The following is a 17,954-nucleotide window of genomic DNA, read 5'->3' on the forward strand; positions in this document are numbered from 1 at the left end:
TATGTCGAAATCAAAACATAACTTTCATGTATATTTTTTAATGTTTACATTTTTTATAGGTGTACAGCCATTTCAATACAAGATATTTTTTATGTCAGAAGTCATTGAGAAATTTTTTAACAGATTAATGGATTTGTATCTTATAAAGTCCTAGCTACAGGCTACATATTCACAACCTACCCCAGCTATGTTTGGCTGCAGAAAATTTCATGTGTATACAAAGGAATGGTATCGGAAAAGATGTATAGTATTTTTTTTATTCAAAGCCTTTCAAAACATAATTTCATAAAGTGCCTTTTTTGTTCACGATGAATTTAACATATTTTGTTTCATAGTTTATCTGCAAATTTAAGCAATAACTATATTGTAAAAAATGTCTACTTTTCAGTTGATTTTTTTTTTAATTTGTTGTTATACCAAAATATGGGAAATAACTCTAGCCAGTCAAAGATATTGTATTCATCTCTTTGTTTTAATGCATTTTGTTCTTAATGTTTGAAATTTTAAAAATTTTAATTTTACGGGGATGTAGTTTGCAACCAGAATTGCCTTTGTGAAACAGGATTCTATAAAAAAAAAAACTTGTTTTCATTTTAGTGCCTACATTGGTGTTTTCTTTTGTGTTCATTTTTTTTTAAAAATAACATGACTACATTTTATCAAAATTGATGATAATGGATTTCATGAGGTCCAATTATGTTAATTTTTAAATGAAATTTAAGAATGTTGGAATGTATACCTCAGTGGTTTTTTTTTGTTTCATGTTTTTGATCAAGTGTTTTTTTTAATATATATCTAAACAGGCAATTACTGTTTGAGATTGATTGACATTGTTATGATGGTTAGTTGTTGCTGTGTAAATTGTTTTAGACTCGTTTAATTCTTGACATGTTTACAAGAATAATTTCCTCTTTAGATTTCTCACTCTATTGTCATTTAGTTTCTGTATATTGTTAATATTCATCTCTTAATAGTAACGTGCTAGTTTAAGATCCAATGCTTTTTTTTAATCAGTCCTTCTGTCTAGTGGTCAGTGTTGACATCTCTGTCATTTAGCCTATTGGTCAGTGTTGGTGGTTCTGTCCCTCTTTTATTCATAGGCTGCTGAATTTGTCGGTATAGGGGTCTGCTGTTTTGGGATGTGGGGGTCTAAAGTGGGTTTAGGGGTCTACTGTTTGGGGATCTGGGGTCTAAATTAGGTTTAGTGGTCTGCTGTTTTGTGATCTGGGTCTAAATTGGGATTAGGGGTCTGTTGTTTTGGGCTCAGCAGTCTGTTGTTTACTTTGGGGGTTTGGGGTCTGTTGTTTTGGATCTATGGAACTGCTGTTCTGGGTACCAGGTGTCTGCTGTTGTAGGCCCAGGGGTATGCTGCTGTAGGTCCATGTGTCTGCTATTGTGGGTCCAGGGTCTGCTGCTGTTCCTCTAAAACAGGGGTCTCCAAATTTTTCAGTCCGAGGGCCGCATTAACTATCAAATTTCAGATCGGGGGCCAGTTTCTTCCAGGCACGTATTTGAATTTTCTGGGCAAAGTTCCTCAGCCATCACCAACCAACGTTTTTTCCGTGCACAAAAAGATCTCCGCGGGCCGTATGAGAGGAAATTGCGAGCCGCATCTGGCCCGCGGGCCGTAGTTTGGAGACCCCTGCTCTAAAACCACAGGTCTGCACCATTCAGCAATGCTTTAGTTAGAGCCAGCAGAATCCACCCCATCAATTTCTGCCCACCATTTCCTTTTATCAGCCATCTTGTTTGCCTTTGTCATTGTCTCTCATTTATTCACATATCACATTTTGTTTTTTCCTTTAACTAAACACCTAAAAAGAAAAAACCAAATCAATTTTTACAACTTTATACAAATGCTGTTCAACAGCCCTAAGTAAAACTTTTTGGGGCGTTCACTGTCTGCTATGCTACTCTAGTGGGTTTTTTTTTTTATTTATTTAAAATGAACTCAAAATTGTTCTTTATTTTTAAATTTTACTTAAAACTGAACTCATAATTCTACTCTAAAATAAACTCAAAATTTTTAAAGTTCAAGATAAAGTATTTGGTACGTCATACACCATTGAAAAATTAATGTCCATGATTAGGTATTTTAAGTCAAGCAGCAAATGTATGGTTTGTTGTTTATTTTTTTTTTCTTATTTTATGTAAATGAAATATTTTAATGCTCTGTAACATTTGATAAATCATTCAAAGTTGTTTATTTCATGCTGCTTACCTTTTCATTGTATTTTATTGAATGTGTTTACAAACTTGAACATTCCTTGTTTTTTTTTAATGTGAATTGTAAATGTAATTGATGAGATAAGGTGGACTGGATTAGTCTCTTGTTTTTGTATTCTAAACAATAATATGTGGAGGTGTAAAACCCTATGATTCATTTATTAATTACAACATGCAATTTTTACCATTTTTACCCACCTTTTTGTAACAAAGCTAATAGCGCCCTGTCCCTCCACCCACCCCAAATGATATTATTAAATTACCACTTAAATAGTCATAATTCTAACAAAACTAGCTTGTTTTAATTAGTTATTTTCTCTAACAAATATAAATTCAATGCCACATCAGATGTTTTTATCTTTTCCTGCCCTCCAAACCCCCATTGCCCTTAGGTGTGGTCTCATCATTTATTATTGATCCCTTAGTGTAGCAATCAGTATGAATAGAATTATACTAAGCCTCTGTACTCATAGAAATAACTTTAGCCTCTAAAACTAACAATATTAGTAGCTATAGAATTAATCTTAGCCCTTTTAGGTATTAAATTAACGTTAGCTTTAGTATGTATAGAACTAACCTTAACCATAGCTATAGAATCAACATTGACCTTTTTAGGCATTGATTTTTACTTTTTTTTTCAATAGGTGTAGTCTTAACATAGAAACGTTTTCCAGACTGTACCTAAACACTCAAATCTAGAAACATATTATAGCTTAGAATAATCTTTAACCCACTGTACCTAAACACTCAAATCTAGAAACATATTATAGCTTAGAAATAATCTTTAACCCACTGTACCTAAACACTCAAATCTAGAAACATATTATAGCTTAGAAATAATCTTTAACCCACTGTACCTAACCACTCAAATCCAGAAACATATAGCTTAGAAATAATCTTTAACCCACTGTACCTAACCTCTCAAATCCAGAAACCTATCAGAGCTGAGTACTCATGGGTTCTCTGAAGCCATGAACCACAAGTAAAATAAAATCTGAACATTCACTTCTATAATTTAGTATTAAAAACATGGTCATTAAAACAAAAATTGTGAGATACAGACCTGCAAGCAATAGCATTCAAGTAATTGACACAAAGTACATGAACAACATTGTGTGAATAGTTAAGTATTTGAACTGTGTTAGGCCAATTTGGTCAAATATATGTACTTTTATTGAAGTAGCTGTTTACTGTCTTGAGTGCCTCATTGGTGCATTATTTCTCATCAAATTGAGTTTCTGTATTGCCGTGTATAAAACTTGGCTACAAGAGGAAACAGTGAATTGATGTAGCAGTTTGTTAGTGCTATGGGTTCCTGTATTGCCATGTATAACTTGGCTACAAGAGGAAGCACTGAATTGATGTAGCTGTTGGTTAGTGCTATGGGTTACTGTGTTGCTTGAAACACTAACTGGTTGTGATGGTGTACAATACACATTTGGTGGAACGTCTTTCTTCTAAAGCCAAGTTTGATTTAAATCAGGACAAACATCTCAACTATTTGCTAAATGTTTACAAATCTCATTTAACTGTGCCTATATTTTTATTTCATTTTCTCAGACTATTTTCTTAACACTCCTATTTTATTTGTTAAATCCAATAAAGTATTTTTTGTCATCTTTTCCCATTTTGTTTGCATGTTAACAATTTGAAATCAATGATTTATGTGTGAGTGCATATTAAGCATGTGTAGTCTGAACAACATGGTCTAGTGTAAACCATACTCTGGCTAATGCTTAAGTCAAGAGTTCAGATTTTAGGCTCAACGCCGTAGGTGGTCCCCTGACCAAACTGACCCTCAAATCCAAACCAAGTGGTGCCATGCACTGGGGGAAGAAGCAGAAGCCTGGTGTTAACTGACATGTCTGGTGGCTGGTAACAAGGGTGAGAGAAGTGTTCTATTCTTAGCCCTGTACCAGTCTTCAATAGAGAGCATCTATAGTGAAGCTTAAACGTAGTTTATAACAAGGGAGGAGGGGGTGGAGGTAGCTTTTCTTCTTGCTAACAATACAAATCAACAGTTGAATTTGAACTCATACCCTTGTTCACACCTGTCTTGCCCCTCCCCCCCCCCCTTTAAAAATTAAAAAAAAAGAAATTTCCCTGCCTACATTAGATTTCATCAATCCATTAGAACTGTGTGGACTCAGGCCATCCTTGAGCACACTCACAGAAACACAGCTACAAAACTTGGCATACAATACATAAGAAAGTACCATGTGTATGAAAATATTTTAATCAATATATGACTAGTTCAAATGATATACAATTTAAAATCAGGTAAAGAAATTGTAGATGGTAAAAAAAAATCATATGCAGGAATAAAAACATTTTAAATCCACACCATCAAAGAAATTAAAGGTAAAATTATCAAATCAAGTTACGAATATTTGAGTAGCAGTAATATAAAAAGTTGCATCAAGAAAAATTTTAAAGAATAATATCAATAATAAAACATTTCTCGCAATAGGGTAAAAATCTTCTTTTCTATAAACAGTTACAGAAAAATAATTTCATTTGTTCTTTTAATATAAATTCGTCGGACAATAACATTTACAATTGTTCCAATAAAATTAGATAAATAAATAGCTCTATATCAGATCTTAACAAATGTATTAAAATACATATTTGCACCTACAAATGAACAAACAAAAAAAGATTTTAAATAGCTGTTTATCAAATCTAACTTAAGATAAAATAAATTTTTGTTTCATTACTATTCTGTGCATGATAAAAACTTAAAATCTGTTATATTTTAATAAAATCTGATTGATTTCTACTTCAAATGCTTTCTCTGGTTAATTGCATTTTCTGGTAACATAAAATTTATAACTAACGATAAATATCCCATACAACAGTTTTGTTAAAATTTACTGTAAAACTAAAATTAAATGTTAATACTTTTGTGTTATGCTGCATATATAAATGTTCATTACGTTGTTGTTAACTAATAAAAAAAAAATACTTGTAACTAAAAACATTACTAATAAAGAACATTTTTCTTTTGTATTTATGAATTTACATACTAGTTTTACTATAAAGACATTTCAATTATTTCACCAGTTAGTGCAACAATTGAATTATTTTACTCCTGACATGAAAAAAAAAAAAATATCAAACCAAAAAGTTTGCAAATTAGTAAAGGTACAGAGTGGGGGGGGGGGGGGGTATTTAAATGCAAATATAGTTTTTATTTTGTATGCAGTGAGCAGTGAGATGAAATGATCTAGTATAAATTATTCTAGCATTCTTCAGAAAAATAAACATTATTTACAAAAAAATATTTTAAAAGCAATTATCTTTTTAGTGTGCACTAGTTCAACAATCTTGCAAAATATTCTAAACAAGAAATAAAATTAACATAAATATATATATATAACAGTATAATTTTTCAGCTACTAGAGATTAAAACAAACATGTTACTAGCCAAAGTTTAAAATAACTTTGTTGCTTCCCTTACAAATAGGTTGTTGGTTACTACCTCTAGTACATAAAACCAAATTCTCATCATCTGAGAGTTACAACCCCTTGTTGAAATAAAACTTATCTGAGGGCTTAAGGTGTGGCGAGAGTTCCAGAACTTTCTTGTACTCAGTTTGTGGCAGCTGAGCCACTGTGATAGAGCTGTAATTAAAACAAAGCCGGGATAAGGACCTACAAACACAAAACCGTTTTTTTTTAAATATTATTTCTAACATCAGTATTAAAAGAGTTTTATCTTGCACAAATGAAGTTATTTGTTATTAAAAACTCTACATATCACTGGATATTAACATAAAACCCAGCTACAAAAAAGCTATGCAAAACGAGTTAAAAATCTAATATAAAACACATTTTGTCAAAGCAATAGAGAGCTAGGCTTAGGGACATCCTATAGACTTAAGCCTGGGAACTGGACAGTTATTGGTGGATCAGTTTTTGTTCTAATATGAGATGACCCTGCCACCCCCCCCCCCCCAATTTTTTAACTTACAGAACAGACTTTTGGATATAGGCCTACTCTCCCTATATTAACACCATCAAGCCTAAGATATCCCCCCCCCCTACATGTTAAAAATAAAAAGAATTTTCATGGGTTAAAAAGTCATCATAAACAGAAAAATTCTAAATTGATTTTAAATATTAAACTAACATACCAGCGCTGGGGGAACAAAGCACAACCAAAAGGAACTGTAAATAACAACCTGAAACAAATATCAGATGTCATAACAAGCTAACATTAGGGAAATGTTAAAGATGTGAAATTAACATTAGCTGTGTAATAATGAGTAAAGAGAAATTAGAATATCATTGGATACATAGATCCAGTATACAAGACTAGAAATATAGTAAAGCACATGTGCTAGATTAGAAATATAGTATAGCACATGTGCTTGATTACAAATATAGTACAGCACCTGTGCTAAGTACAGTTTTAAAAGGTTTCAAGTTGCTTACAGAGCGCCAGAGAATAAAACTTGGCACGTGCCACCTAGCCAGCCATGGCGGCGAAACATTTTGGTCTTTTCTAGGCTCTCCATAAAATACGGCAGCACAGCTGAAAATATGAGACACAAAAAATTGTTTTAAATACTTCACGATTTACTTTATTTTTGTTAATTGTGGGACAGTGTGGCCTAGTGGAAGAGTGCTAGACTGCTGACTTGAAAAGGATTGAGTTTGAATCAGGGTTCAAGTCAGTGGAACGTCCCCGAGTCCACCCAGCTCTGATGGGTCCCTTACTCACATTAGGGAAAGTAAAGATGGCTGGGCAAGTGCTGACAACATTATCCCTTCATATGTCGAGGTCAAGATACATATGAACACTACTTTCATCTACCCAATTGATTGCTAGGCCTAAATAGGAATCTTCACTTAATTAAAATTAAAATATTAAATAAAACATTTTTTTTAATTCATATAAGTATGAATGGGAAAATTTGTAATAAACAGTAACAAATTGTCAAGCAAATTTTTTTTTACATTCAAAACTTAGTAAATTGTAAATACAATTAAATTTTAAAATAATGTTTGATAATTGAATGAATCAGTCAAGTTCAGTGCATTAAATTTTACTTTTTAATTTTAAAGAATTAAAACCTATTCATAACAGGTTAGCCAAGTAGTTTTAACATAATTTAAAATCCACAAACAATTCAAACTTACTCATGCTAGGAGCAGCCATAACAATACGTGAAGTCACCACCTGGGTAATTCCTTTTACAGCTGCATACTGAAGATTAAACAGGGGAGGTTACTTTGTACACAGAGATTCAAAAATCTATACAACAATTCATTAACTGTAAAAACATCTAGTGGTATGATTTTTACAGTAAATATTATACAAATAAAATTTCTAAAAATCATTTTACAGATAAAACAAATAAAAATAATCTCCTTTAATCTGATTTTATTATTTTGATTGGAAGAAAAATAAAAGAGAACTACAGTAAAAAAATTCTTTAGATAGATAATTAACTGAGTTAAACTTATAGCTAGAAGCTTACTTTGGATTTGGCAACAGGATTCCCATTATCATCAGTAACCAACACACCCTCTGTGATTTCACTTGAATAAATTAATACACTTTTGATTAGCTTCTTTATACCACATCTATAATTGTTTTCTGTTTAATTTATTTTATTGATACTTCTAAGAATGCTAGTTAATGATATGTTTTGCTAAGTATTGCTACCCTAGCCCTAACCTAAACCCTACAGTAACCCACACAGCAACATGAAAACATACAGCAATACCCAAAGAGCAGAAACATTTGCCAAACTGTATGGTATGGCCCTTCTTGCTTTCTGACAAGAATCATTTAATTAAGTATGTTCTGTAACATATTGTGTCGTGATTTTCAATACAACAAATGTTTCCAAAATTTTTGTCCCAGCATCTCCATTAAAAAATATTCTGGCATTATCTTGCCCCCATTTCATCCCATAATTATAAATTTATATTTTTACCCAAATGTTTAGTTAGTACATCAATAACTTTTTCTTATGTTACATTTACTTATTTATAGCTGTATATTTTTATACATAAGTTGCCGATTTCTGTTACAGTTTTGAAGCCTCAGAATTTCAAAAAACCCACTAAATTATAACATGTAAAAACACTATCTATTCAAAGATGAAAGCAAGCTGTCAAACTAAATCTTTTTTTTATAGATAATATAAAAGCAAGCATTATTTTAAAATTTAGAATAAATATTTTAACCAGAAGCTAATTTTGCTTAAATGAAAAAAATTTGAAAGTCTTCAACTTACGATTGCCTCATTAATGGAATATTCACAGCATTAGCAGCAGCCACTGCAGCAAATGGGACGAATCTCTGGATTAATGGACTTGCGCGCTGGAATACAATTGTTCAATTAATGCACCAGTTATGCAGAAATTTATTAAACACAAATGCATACATTTCTGGAATTCTTGAAACTGAACTGAGTTAAATTTAATTTGAAACAAAGTATATGTGAAATTGATGGCTGTTGTGCAACTGAATTTGTATACAAAATTATGGTCTCAAAATGTTTATTTGTTTATTACCCTTAAGAATAGTTAAACTTTGAGTACTAAAAACTTAAGCAGAATTTTTGAGTAGCAGTTGTTTATTTGAGGAAGAGGCAAAAACAGCTGCGCTCACATGGGCACAGATTAAGGGAGCAGCCCAAAACAGAGTCTGCTGGAAATGTGTAGTTGCAGCCCTTGGCTCCCCAGGGGCCACAAAGGAATGATGATGGTGATGAGTTGTTTATTTATCCAGTTTTTTTTTCAGGTTTTAATATTAGAGTACACACTTCAACTTGAAACTTTTACATTAAGTTCAAGATTGTGTATTTTAGTTTTTAAGGCAAACTTAACTATCTATATAATTATAAGACACTAAAAATCTTACCGTGGCTAAAACTTTTTTTAAACCAAGAGCCACAACCAAGGCTGATGTAGTTGCACTTACATATGCAGTTATGAGGCGTCTAAAATGAAAAATAGATAATTAATAATACAATTTTTTTTTAAGTTTTTTTAATGAAAATTAATTTTTTTAAAAAGAGGGTTAAAATATGTCATCAAAAACATTTTCTAATAAAAAAAGAAAAAGAAATCATAACTTTTTTAACAGAACAAAAACAAAACCAACTTGTTATCAACCTGAGTTGTTGCATTGCTGTTGGTGTAATTAACTAAAGCATTGAAAGACTGATTAGCCCATTGCCAGAATATGACAGCACCAGTTGATCTGAAATATTTTAAACAATTATTTATTCTTTAAAGAATACAAAAACAAAATATAGAATAAGGCAGTAAATATATTTTAATCTACAGATAAAGATATTTTAAATTTAACTTTTTGCATCATTAAAGCAGAGGGTGTGTTATACTAGCACAAAAGTATTGGAAAGGACAGGAAAAATCTCAGAGGAGCAAGAAATTTGGAAAAGAATTTGGATGTGGATATGCCATGCATTCAGGAAAATGGCAACTAGGAGTATCAAACATGGCATATCATGGAATCCACAAGGTTTGCTAAATAGTTTGAAGATGGAGACTTAAAACAACCTAGCAAAGGGACAGTGAAAATGATATGAAATTAATTGGAAAGAGTCAGAGAGAAATGGAAAAAATAGCAAAGGACTAAGAAAAAATGGAAGGATGTTTTAAAATGCTTTAGTTAAAAAAGGCAAAGAAGAAGAGTTATATCAAATTAACTTGTGCGGAAAACTTGCTTGTAAAAAGTGATCATTGCACCAATAAGCACCATGCCACCAGGGACTTGGAATGACATGCGACCAAAAACATTCTGCAGATCCCCTGAGTCTGGGTGGAAGGCTGAGAGTGTAACCTGCTGTGTTTTTCGTATGTCTGCTTCTGTAGTTCCGTCTGGCTCTATACCTTGCCTAGGAAGTAGAAATATTTAACAAAAACTTGCGTAATTAACAAACAGTACAATATGGACTTTGCAATAAACCTAGATATTTAATTTATACTGTTTTTGCTTATGGTAAAAGCTACAGATACCAAATATACTTGAAAAAATGTAGGAAGTTAATATCAATGCTTTTGCTGATAATGCTATTAAAACCAAAGACTGACCCTATCCCAATCCTAAGATTAATATAGGAAATTAAAAAACAATATGTAAATATACTATTATCCTAGCATTTTTTAAACAGTTTTAAACTGATTAATATCTACAAATCCTTGATAGTTTATGACACAAATGAAAATGATAGAGCCTTGCAAAGAAATTATTTCAAGTTTGTTAAAGAACAATAAATAGGGCCTACAGACAATAAATATTTTGAAAAACAATTACCTATACTTCTCCAGTAGCTCTTTGGATTCATAAAGCTGTTTAGAGCCAATGATTGTTAACCTAGGATCTGTGATCCAAAAAAAGTGGCGTAGACGCCCCAAAAAAGTTGACTGATCATAAGGGGATTCTTTGATATCAATTCTGAGTGACATGGTCTGAAAATACAAAGGCAGTTATTAGTTTAATGTTGTTTTTTGAAAACCAGTGGTCAGTAGGTGCCATTTGGGGTAACAGATCACGCCTGCCAGCATTTTCCATGTGTATAGGTTAGGAAAATGGACAATCGAGAACACTCTTCTATTTTGTAGAGTTAACTGGTTATAATTGTTTTGTTTTTTTGTTTACAGTAAAATTCCCACCTGATGCAGTGGTAGCAAGATTTGGTGCTGGGGAGGGGGGGGGGGGGCGCTGATGGGTTCTGATCCCATCTGGCTAAAAACAGCTTTGTCTTTTCAAGGACTATATTTATATTAATATTTAAATATTATAATTTAATATTATGTAGACTTTCTGCCTGTGTCTAACTCTGACATTGAAATAATAATATTCTACTCTTAACTCTAATTCTTAAACAGAGATTGTTGATATATTTTAAATTTTATAGATCTATCAGCAAAAAATTTAAAAAGGGTGGCCACTTCCTTATATTATTTTATTATTCATTATTAATATTGTTATTTAATATTTATAGGCTACTTATTAGTAAGTTATTAGTAACTTATTAGCCTACTTTAAAACTTTATTATAATTATTAATTAGGCCCTAAAATAATAGATCTAGTAATTAATAATTATTAGCCTAAATTAAAGTTGTTTTTAATTTAAACTTTTATAATATAAAGTATTAGATTAGGCCCTATAAAGTTATTATTAATAATATTAAACGCCAAGATTAAGATCTAGACCTAGATTAGCTACAAATATATTTTCAATAATTTTTTTTTTACTTTGGCCACTGTGAGTAGAGGAGTTCAGAGAGGTATAAAAATAAAGAGATCTGAAGTTACTAAAGTGCTATAAAAGTTAACTAAAGGGTCAGCAACATAATATTCATGATAGTCACCTCCCTTACTGATAATGGTATTCTCTAATATAGAAAATCATGAAGGCTGATTGTGTTCACCCCAAACTGATGACGTCACGCGTAGTTACAGAGCAGTCATATTGTGTAGTGTGAAATTCTTTCACTATTGAATCATGGTATGGATTAATAGTTTTACTCGTCTAGTCATGAATAGATTACTTAAATATTTCAAAACATCTAGATCTAGAATCTAGCCTTTAGTGGCTAAACCATAGGCCTATCCATTTTTAATTTTTTTAGTTCCATAGCTCCACAATTTTTCACTGTCTAATCACACATTCTTCACTTCACTCAGTAAATGTCAGTCAGTGTCAGTAATCTTCAGATTTGACCGGAATAAAAGAAAAGATGAAGAAGAGTAGAGTGGAGTTAGATCGACAGTCTAACTTAGAGTCTAATATGAAATTTCTAGATCTAGAGATCTAGCTAGACTAGAATTGGATTATCTAGATAAAGATAAGATTAAGATAGACTCAGATAGAGTCTGAGTTAGCCGTAGCCATAGCACTCTCAAAATTTCAGATGACAGATAGATCTAGCCTAGCCATTTCTAGGTGATTAGGAATCTGGCAATCTGCTGACCAGTTCAGATTCAGAAGATCATTTTGTTCAGCAGGGTGTCAGTGACTCTTGTGAATGTTTGTTAGGCTATGTTAATATAATAATATTAAATTAATAATAATAATAGTAATATTACATATGTTTCGTTGTTGGAATGAACATGTTGACTCTAAATTCTAAATCTAGAAAACTTCAGAACTAGGCCAAATTAGTTTTGTTTAGGCCTATTTGAAGATAAACCATAGTTTAAACATATTACACATAACACAGTCTGTACACTCCAAGAACAATCAAATTTATAAAATTGAAAGACTGTCTTTATTTTAAAATAATAAAACAAGCCTGGATCTAGGCTTAAATGTTGTTTTTCATATAGACCTAGATTAGATTCTAATCTCATTACTTCTAATATGTAGTGCTACTGTAACTGTAGGTCTTACATACACTGACAACAATGTCCTTTATTTAGAGTACTAGCTCTAGACCCCGAGTCTAGGGCCAGGCTATTCCTTTGGACTTGGTTAACCTAACTTTATTACAATAATAATTAGCCATTATTAATTATTTATAAGTTTGCAAGTCAGTTGGTATAGAACAATTTGAAAAACATATAAATAAAATAAGTACCACATTATATAGGCCTACACTTTTTTTTATGCTATTATTGCTGCCCTGACCTAAACATTCATTGTTAGATATTGTACTGTCCTGTCTGCTGTTTTGAAAAATTAGATAGGTAAACTTGATACATAAGCTGTGATTTATGTCTAGCATATTGAACTTGACATAAGTTAGTTTTAGGCTTTAACAGATAGAAAACAAAAATCACAATTTAAAGTGCTTAAAATTAAAAATCTCTTATGATCCATTTATAATTCATTTGTATATTCATTAGATATATCATTGAGATTTTCATTTTTTGAAAATGATTAGGAATTAAAGAAATATGTTAATTATCACTACTTCACTACTCTTTCCTACATCTGCATTGTCTGTCAACAGGGTTTACTCTCCCTACTGCGTAAGTTGAGATCCAACCCAGATCTAGAACTCAGGATCCTACTCCTTGGACTTGACAATGCTGGCAAAACCACACTGTTAAAAGTTTTAGCGTCAGAAGATATAACACACATAACACCAACTCAGGTGAGATTTCTACATATTTGTTTTCTGTGTAAAAAAAAATTAACATTTTATGAAACAATGTGAAAAAATGTGTGTAAAATATACAATTGTTTTTAATTTTTTTCAGGGCTTTAATATAAAATCCGTGCAATCTAAAGGGTTTAAGTTGAATGTTTGGGATATTGGAGGACAGCGACGTATTCGACCTTACTGGAAAAACTATTTTGAAAACACTGACCTACTTGTAAGTTAGCTTTTTGTTTATCTTTTTCAAAAACAGATTCACAGCAAATTTTTTTATCTAAACTATAAGCTGACTCAACCGCTGTATTTACATCAGTATCAGTATCTTTACATACTGTTAGGTATAAAGCAAATTAGATCTTCATTGCCAAAATATAATTAAGGAAAAATATTTTTTATAAACTCCTTTATTAATAATATTATATTATCAATAAATGTTGGTTGGTTTTTTTTTAAAACAGATTTATGTGATTGACAGTTCAGACAGAAAAAGATTTGACGAGACAGGAGAGGTAAGATTTCTTTATTGTTGTGTTTGAAATATTGCGTTTCCTTAAAGTCATAGGCAATGATTTGCATCATACACAAATTGGCTTTAAAGTATTTCTTTAACTTATGAAATACTCCTTAAATACTCCATACCATTTAGAATTAAAAATTGCTAGCATTTTATATATTTGTTCGAAAAGGTCTATTGTGAAGAAAACTCTGTTGCAGGAACTGACAGAATTATTAGAAGAAGAGAAATTGGCTGGTGTTCCGGTCTTGATTTTTGCCAACAAACAAGATCTCATGACGGCAGCTAAAGCTAGTGAGATTGCAGAGGGCTTAAACCTCAATTCCATCAGAGATAGGGAGTGGCAGATTCAAGCATGTTCAGCTGTGTCAGGAGAGGGTGTTAAGGTTAGTCTGCATCAAGATTTTTAACACAACTCTTATTTTGTATACCTTTTTTAATTAATTTTTTTTTAAAAGTTTTCCAAACTTATTGTGTTCTTTTAATAAATTTCTTCTGTGAATTATGTATAACGTAACTAGATAGGTCACTTTATTTTAGATCAAATGGTAAATTTGGTAGATCAAGTAGAGTTGATCTGTATTTGCTTTATGAAGGGATTATGTGATGGAACTGTGCCCAACCACTTTTACTTCCCCATACACGTCAGGCATCCATTAGATCTTGGTTGGCCTAGAGACATTGTGCAGTCTTGACCTCAACTTCTGAGGTTGAGACTTTCAGTATTGGGCTCCCTCACTTGACTTCACCATGCTATGTCCTCAAATGAAGATTTTCTACCCTTTTTACAGGAAGGTATAGAATGGATGACAAAAACATGCAACAACAGAAAGAAATGATTCAGGCTTAACACGTGTTTGCTAAATGAAAATATGCTGGCAATATTCATCTGCAGTTATGTTTATCCAATCAAAATTTAACATTTTTTTTTCACATCACCAACAATTAATCTCATTGCAATTATTTTCTTTTAGGGGGACCTAAAACATTGTAATCCAAACTAAAATGGGTTGTAAAATAAAACTGTAAGCTAGATACTCAACTGTCATGAAGTAAGCCTTATCGTTTCAGTTGACATTAATCATAAATTACAATTGATAGGATATTTTTTAGAGGTAACAGTAAAATCTGGTCACTTAACTGGCCTAAATTTAGCACATCCTGCCAGTTATTGCTACATCCTAAATTGGCATCTTTTGGATCAATGCACAGGTATGACTTTAAAACAAGTTTTTTATTTTTAACTTTAATGTATCTGGTATTTTTTTATCTAACTGTTTATTTATGTGTGTGCTAAACACGTTTGATCTCTGAGGAACAAATACATTTTAAAAAATGGAAGTGTGAAAGTTCTACAGATGGGTATGCCAGGTTGTCCAAACTTTTTGTTACATATTTGTGTTGTAGCTGTATCAAAGGTCAGCTTTTTAAGTCGTAACTTACATTTGTATTTGTGGTCAACCCAATGCTTGGTTATATTTTCTCATTAAGCTAAACTAAGAAGATCAGTTAATCCAATTTAGGCCTATGTACTGAAACCTAACTAATAACCATCCAATACTTAATTTTTTAAATTTTGTCTACTTACATGTTTTGCCATCAAAATGTAACAAGTTGTGGTCAAAATATTGAGATAGAAGTAGGCTTAAATCTATGAAATACAATAGGCATTTTTCTAAAAGTACTGTTTAAGTCTGATGTTTATTTTTCACCACCAGAGATTTAGTGCTGGGAGGTTGATTTGTTGAAAAGCCAGCTGTACAGTATAGCTGCTTTGTTGTTATAAAGCTGATATTTTGGTCTTTAACATGTCAGTACATAAGAAAATATCACAAATTTCTTATTCATTTCTTTAAGCTTTTTGGAGAGTTGTATTAAGCCGCAACTTATTCCTTTTTTTTATATAGGTTTTAATTCCCTGCCTAGTTAAACTAAATAGCCCTTGGCACAGCTTTTGATATTCGTGTTGTTTTTTTTTTTGGGGTTTTTTTTTTTTTTTTTTACATTTTTGAGACCGCTTTTAACTTTTTTTGACACTAAATTAGTGGGTTTTTTTACTTAATACATTCAGGCAGACTGAATGAATAGATCAAATTTTCCCAAGTTGTTTTAATCTTGGAATTAAAACTTGTGAATCATTCAACTGTTACCCAACCTTGAGTTGTTGACATACGTTTTTATCACAAATTACGCCGTCCTGTTGCCCAGACAACATTCCTTTTTACATGCAACGTCCAATTTATGAAATTATTTTTTTGAAGTATGTATCACAATTTTTACAATTCAAGATCTGTCACATTTGATCTGATACTGGCACATATTTGTGTTGTTTTTTTTATATATGTGCTCACTCAAACCACAGAAAATAAATTTGCAGGTTAATTGTTTCAAAACATTCTGAACAGACTTGTAGATTATGTGAACAATCTTGAAACAGCCTAATGTAATTAAAGGTTTTATGAACTTATAATTTATTTTTTACAATATTGAAATACTTAAAGTTAAAATAATTTCATTCATGTAACAGATTTTTTCATTGAAAAAATGGATTGTCAAAAAAGCTTAAATCCTTTTTACTGTTTAAAAAGTCTGTATGTTTATTTTTATTTAGTTGTCTCAAAGCCTGTGTTGTCTGAATGCTTAGTTTGAAGGCAGGTTCTGCATTTATTTTGAGCATCTGTTGATGGGCTGTTTTAGAAATATTTGTTCATTGTGTCTGAGTGGGGAGTCAATAAATAATTTCAATACAAATGATGTTGTTGATTATCTTGTGCAAATGATGAAGTTGGATAACAGTAATCTCTAGTTGAGTTCAGTCAGAGACATAACAGAGCTCCCAGCTATTCAAGTCAACTATCAAAATTAGTGCCCTCCCTATCCCTATATATATATATATATATATATATATATATATATATATATATATATATATATATATATATATATATATATATATATATATATATATATATATATATATATATATACATATATATATATATACATATATATATATATACATATATATATATATATATACATATATATATACATATATATATATATATACATATATATATATATATATACATATATACATATATATATACATATATACATATATATATATATATACATATATATATATATATATATATATATATATATATATATATATATATATATATATATATATATATATATATATATACATATATATATATATATACATATATATATACATATATACATATATATATATATATATATATACATATATATACATATATATATATATGTATATATATACATATATATATATATGTATATATATATGTATATATATATATATGTATATATATATATATGTATATATATATACATATATATGTATATATACAGATATATATACAGATATATAGAGAGGGATCTGTGCAGAGTTTCTTCCAGTCATTTTCTGCGGGGGGGGGGGGGCGGACACTGGTAAAAGTATATATTGTCTATATAAATTCAATTTCGTTCGAAGGGTGGAGGGGAGGTAGACGTTTTATGGGAATGCCTGAAGAGATGCCTGGAAGAAACTCTAAGGGGAACCCATAGAACTACCTCAATCTCCCAGCGAATGGGGAAAATTGATAACCACATTTGGGCCCAGCAGACGGTGAAACCACATAGGTCACACAAATATTAAAACAAATGAATGGTGCTCAAATTATAGTATTCACACAAAGTTAAGTACCATTTTCGGTTTTTTAATTTAAAAAAATGAGCATTAAATGTAATACTTTTATGTAAAATTTCGTCCACCTAAATTAAACGGTATTCAAGGTATTGGCTTTTGAGAGTAACTACAATTTCTGATACCGAAAATCGTTCAAATTTGATGCAGAATTAAAAATGTGATATGATAATTATGGGTCGTCCATAAATGACGTCACACTCGAAGGGGGGAGGGGGGGTCCGTAATTTTGTGACGGTGTGTGATGAGGGGGGGGGGGGGGGTTCAGATGGTGCGACGTCACACTTTTGCATTATAAAAAAGCAATGTTAAAAGCTAACTTAAGACGTTATTTCGCGTTTTAGAAAACTGTTTTTTAATAAATTGCAATAGGAATTGAT

At 31.1% G+C, this 17,954-nt stretch overlaps 2 protein-coding genes across 2 annotated transcripts; one reads left to right on the forward strand and one right to left on the reverse strand.

Annotated features, from left to right (window-relative positions):
- Positions 1-5,434: 5,434 nt before the first annotated feature.
- On the reverse strand, positions 5,435-11,558 carry LOC131956296 (sideroflexin-2). The gene is made up of 11 exons (XM_059320754.1): positions 11,472-11,558; positions 10,526-10,680; positions 9,936-10,106; positions 9,350-9,448; positions 9,107-9,185; positions 8,478-8,563; positions 7,713-7,773; positions 7,372-7,438; positions 6,664-6,763; positions 6,363-6,410; positions 5,435-5,850 (listed from the first exon to the last, which is right to left on the reverse strand). Exons 2-11 carry the CDS (start codon positions 10,675-10,677, stop codon positions 5,745-5,747), a joined length of 969 nt encoding a protein of 322 aa, XP_059176737.1. The 5' UTR covers positions 10,678-10,680; positions 11,472-11,558; the 3' UTR covers positions 5,435-5,744.
- Positions 11,559-11,628: 70 nt separating this feature from the next.
- On the forward strand, positions 11,629-15,806 carry LOC131956299 (ADP-ribosylation factor-like protein 3). The gene is made up of 6 exons (XM_059320756.1): positions 11,629-11,724; positions 13,172-13,315; positions 13,422-13,538; positions 13,780-13,830; positions 14,036-14,221; positions 14,627-15,806. Exons 1-6 carry the CDS (start codon positions 11,722-11,724, stop codon positions 14,672-14,674), a joined length of 549 nt encoding a protein of 182 aa, XP_059176739.1. The 5' UTR covers positions 11,629-11,721; the 3' UTR covers positions 14,675-15,806.
- The last annotated feature ends 2,148 nt before the right edge of the window (positions 15,807-17,954 follow it).

The sequence above is a fragment of the Physella acuta genome, unplaced genomic scaffold (genome assembly GCF_028476545.2).
Source record: "Physella acuta isolate Inbredline_101_S28 unplaced genomic scaffold, ASM2847654v3 ptg001145l, whole genome shotgun sequence".
Lineage (NCBI taxonomy): Eukaryota > Metazoa > Mollusca > Gastropoda > Physidae > Physella > Physella acuta.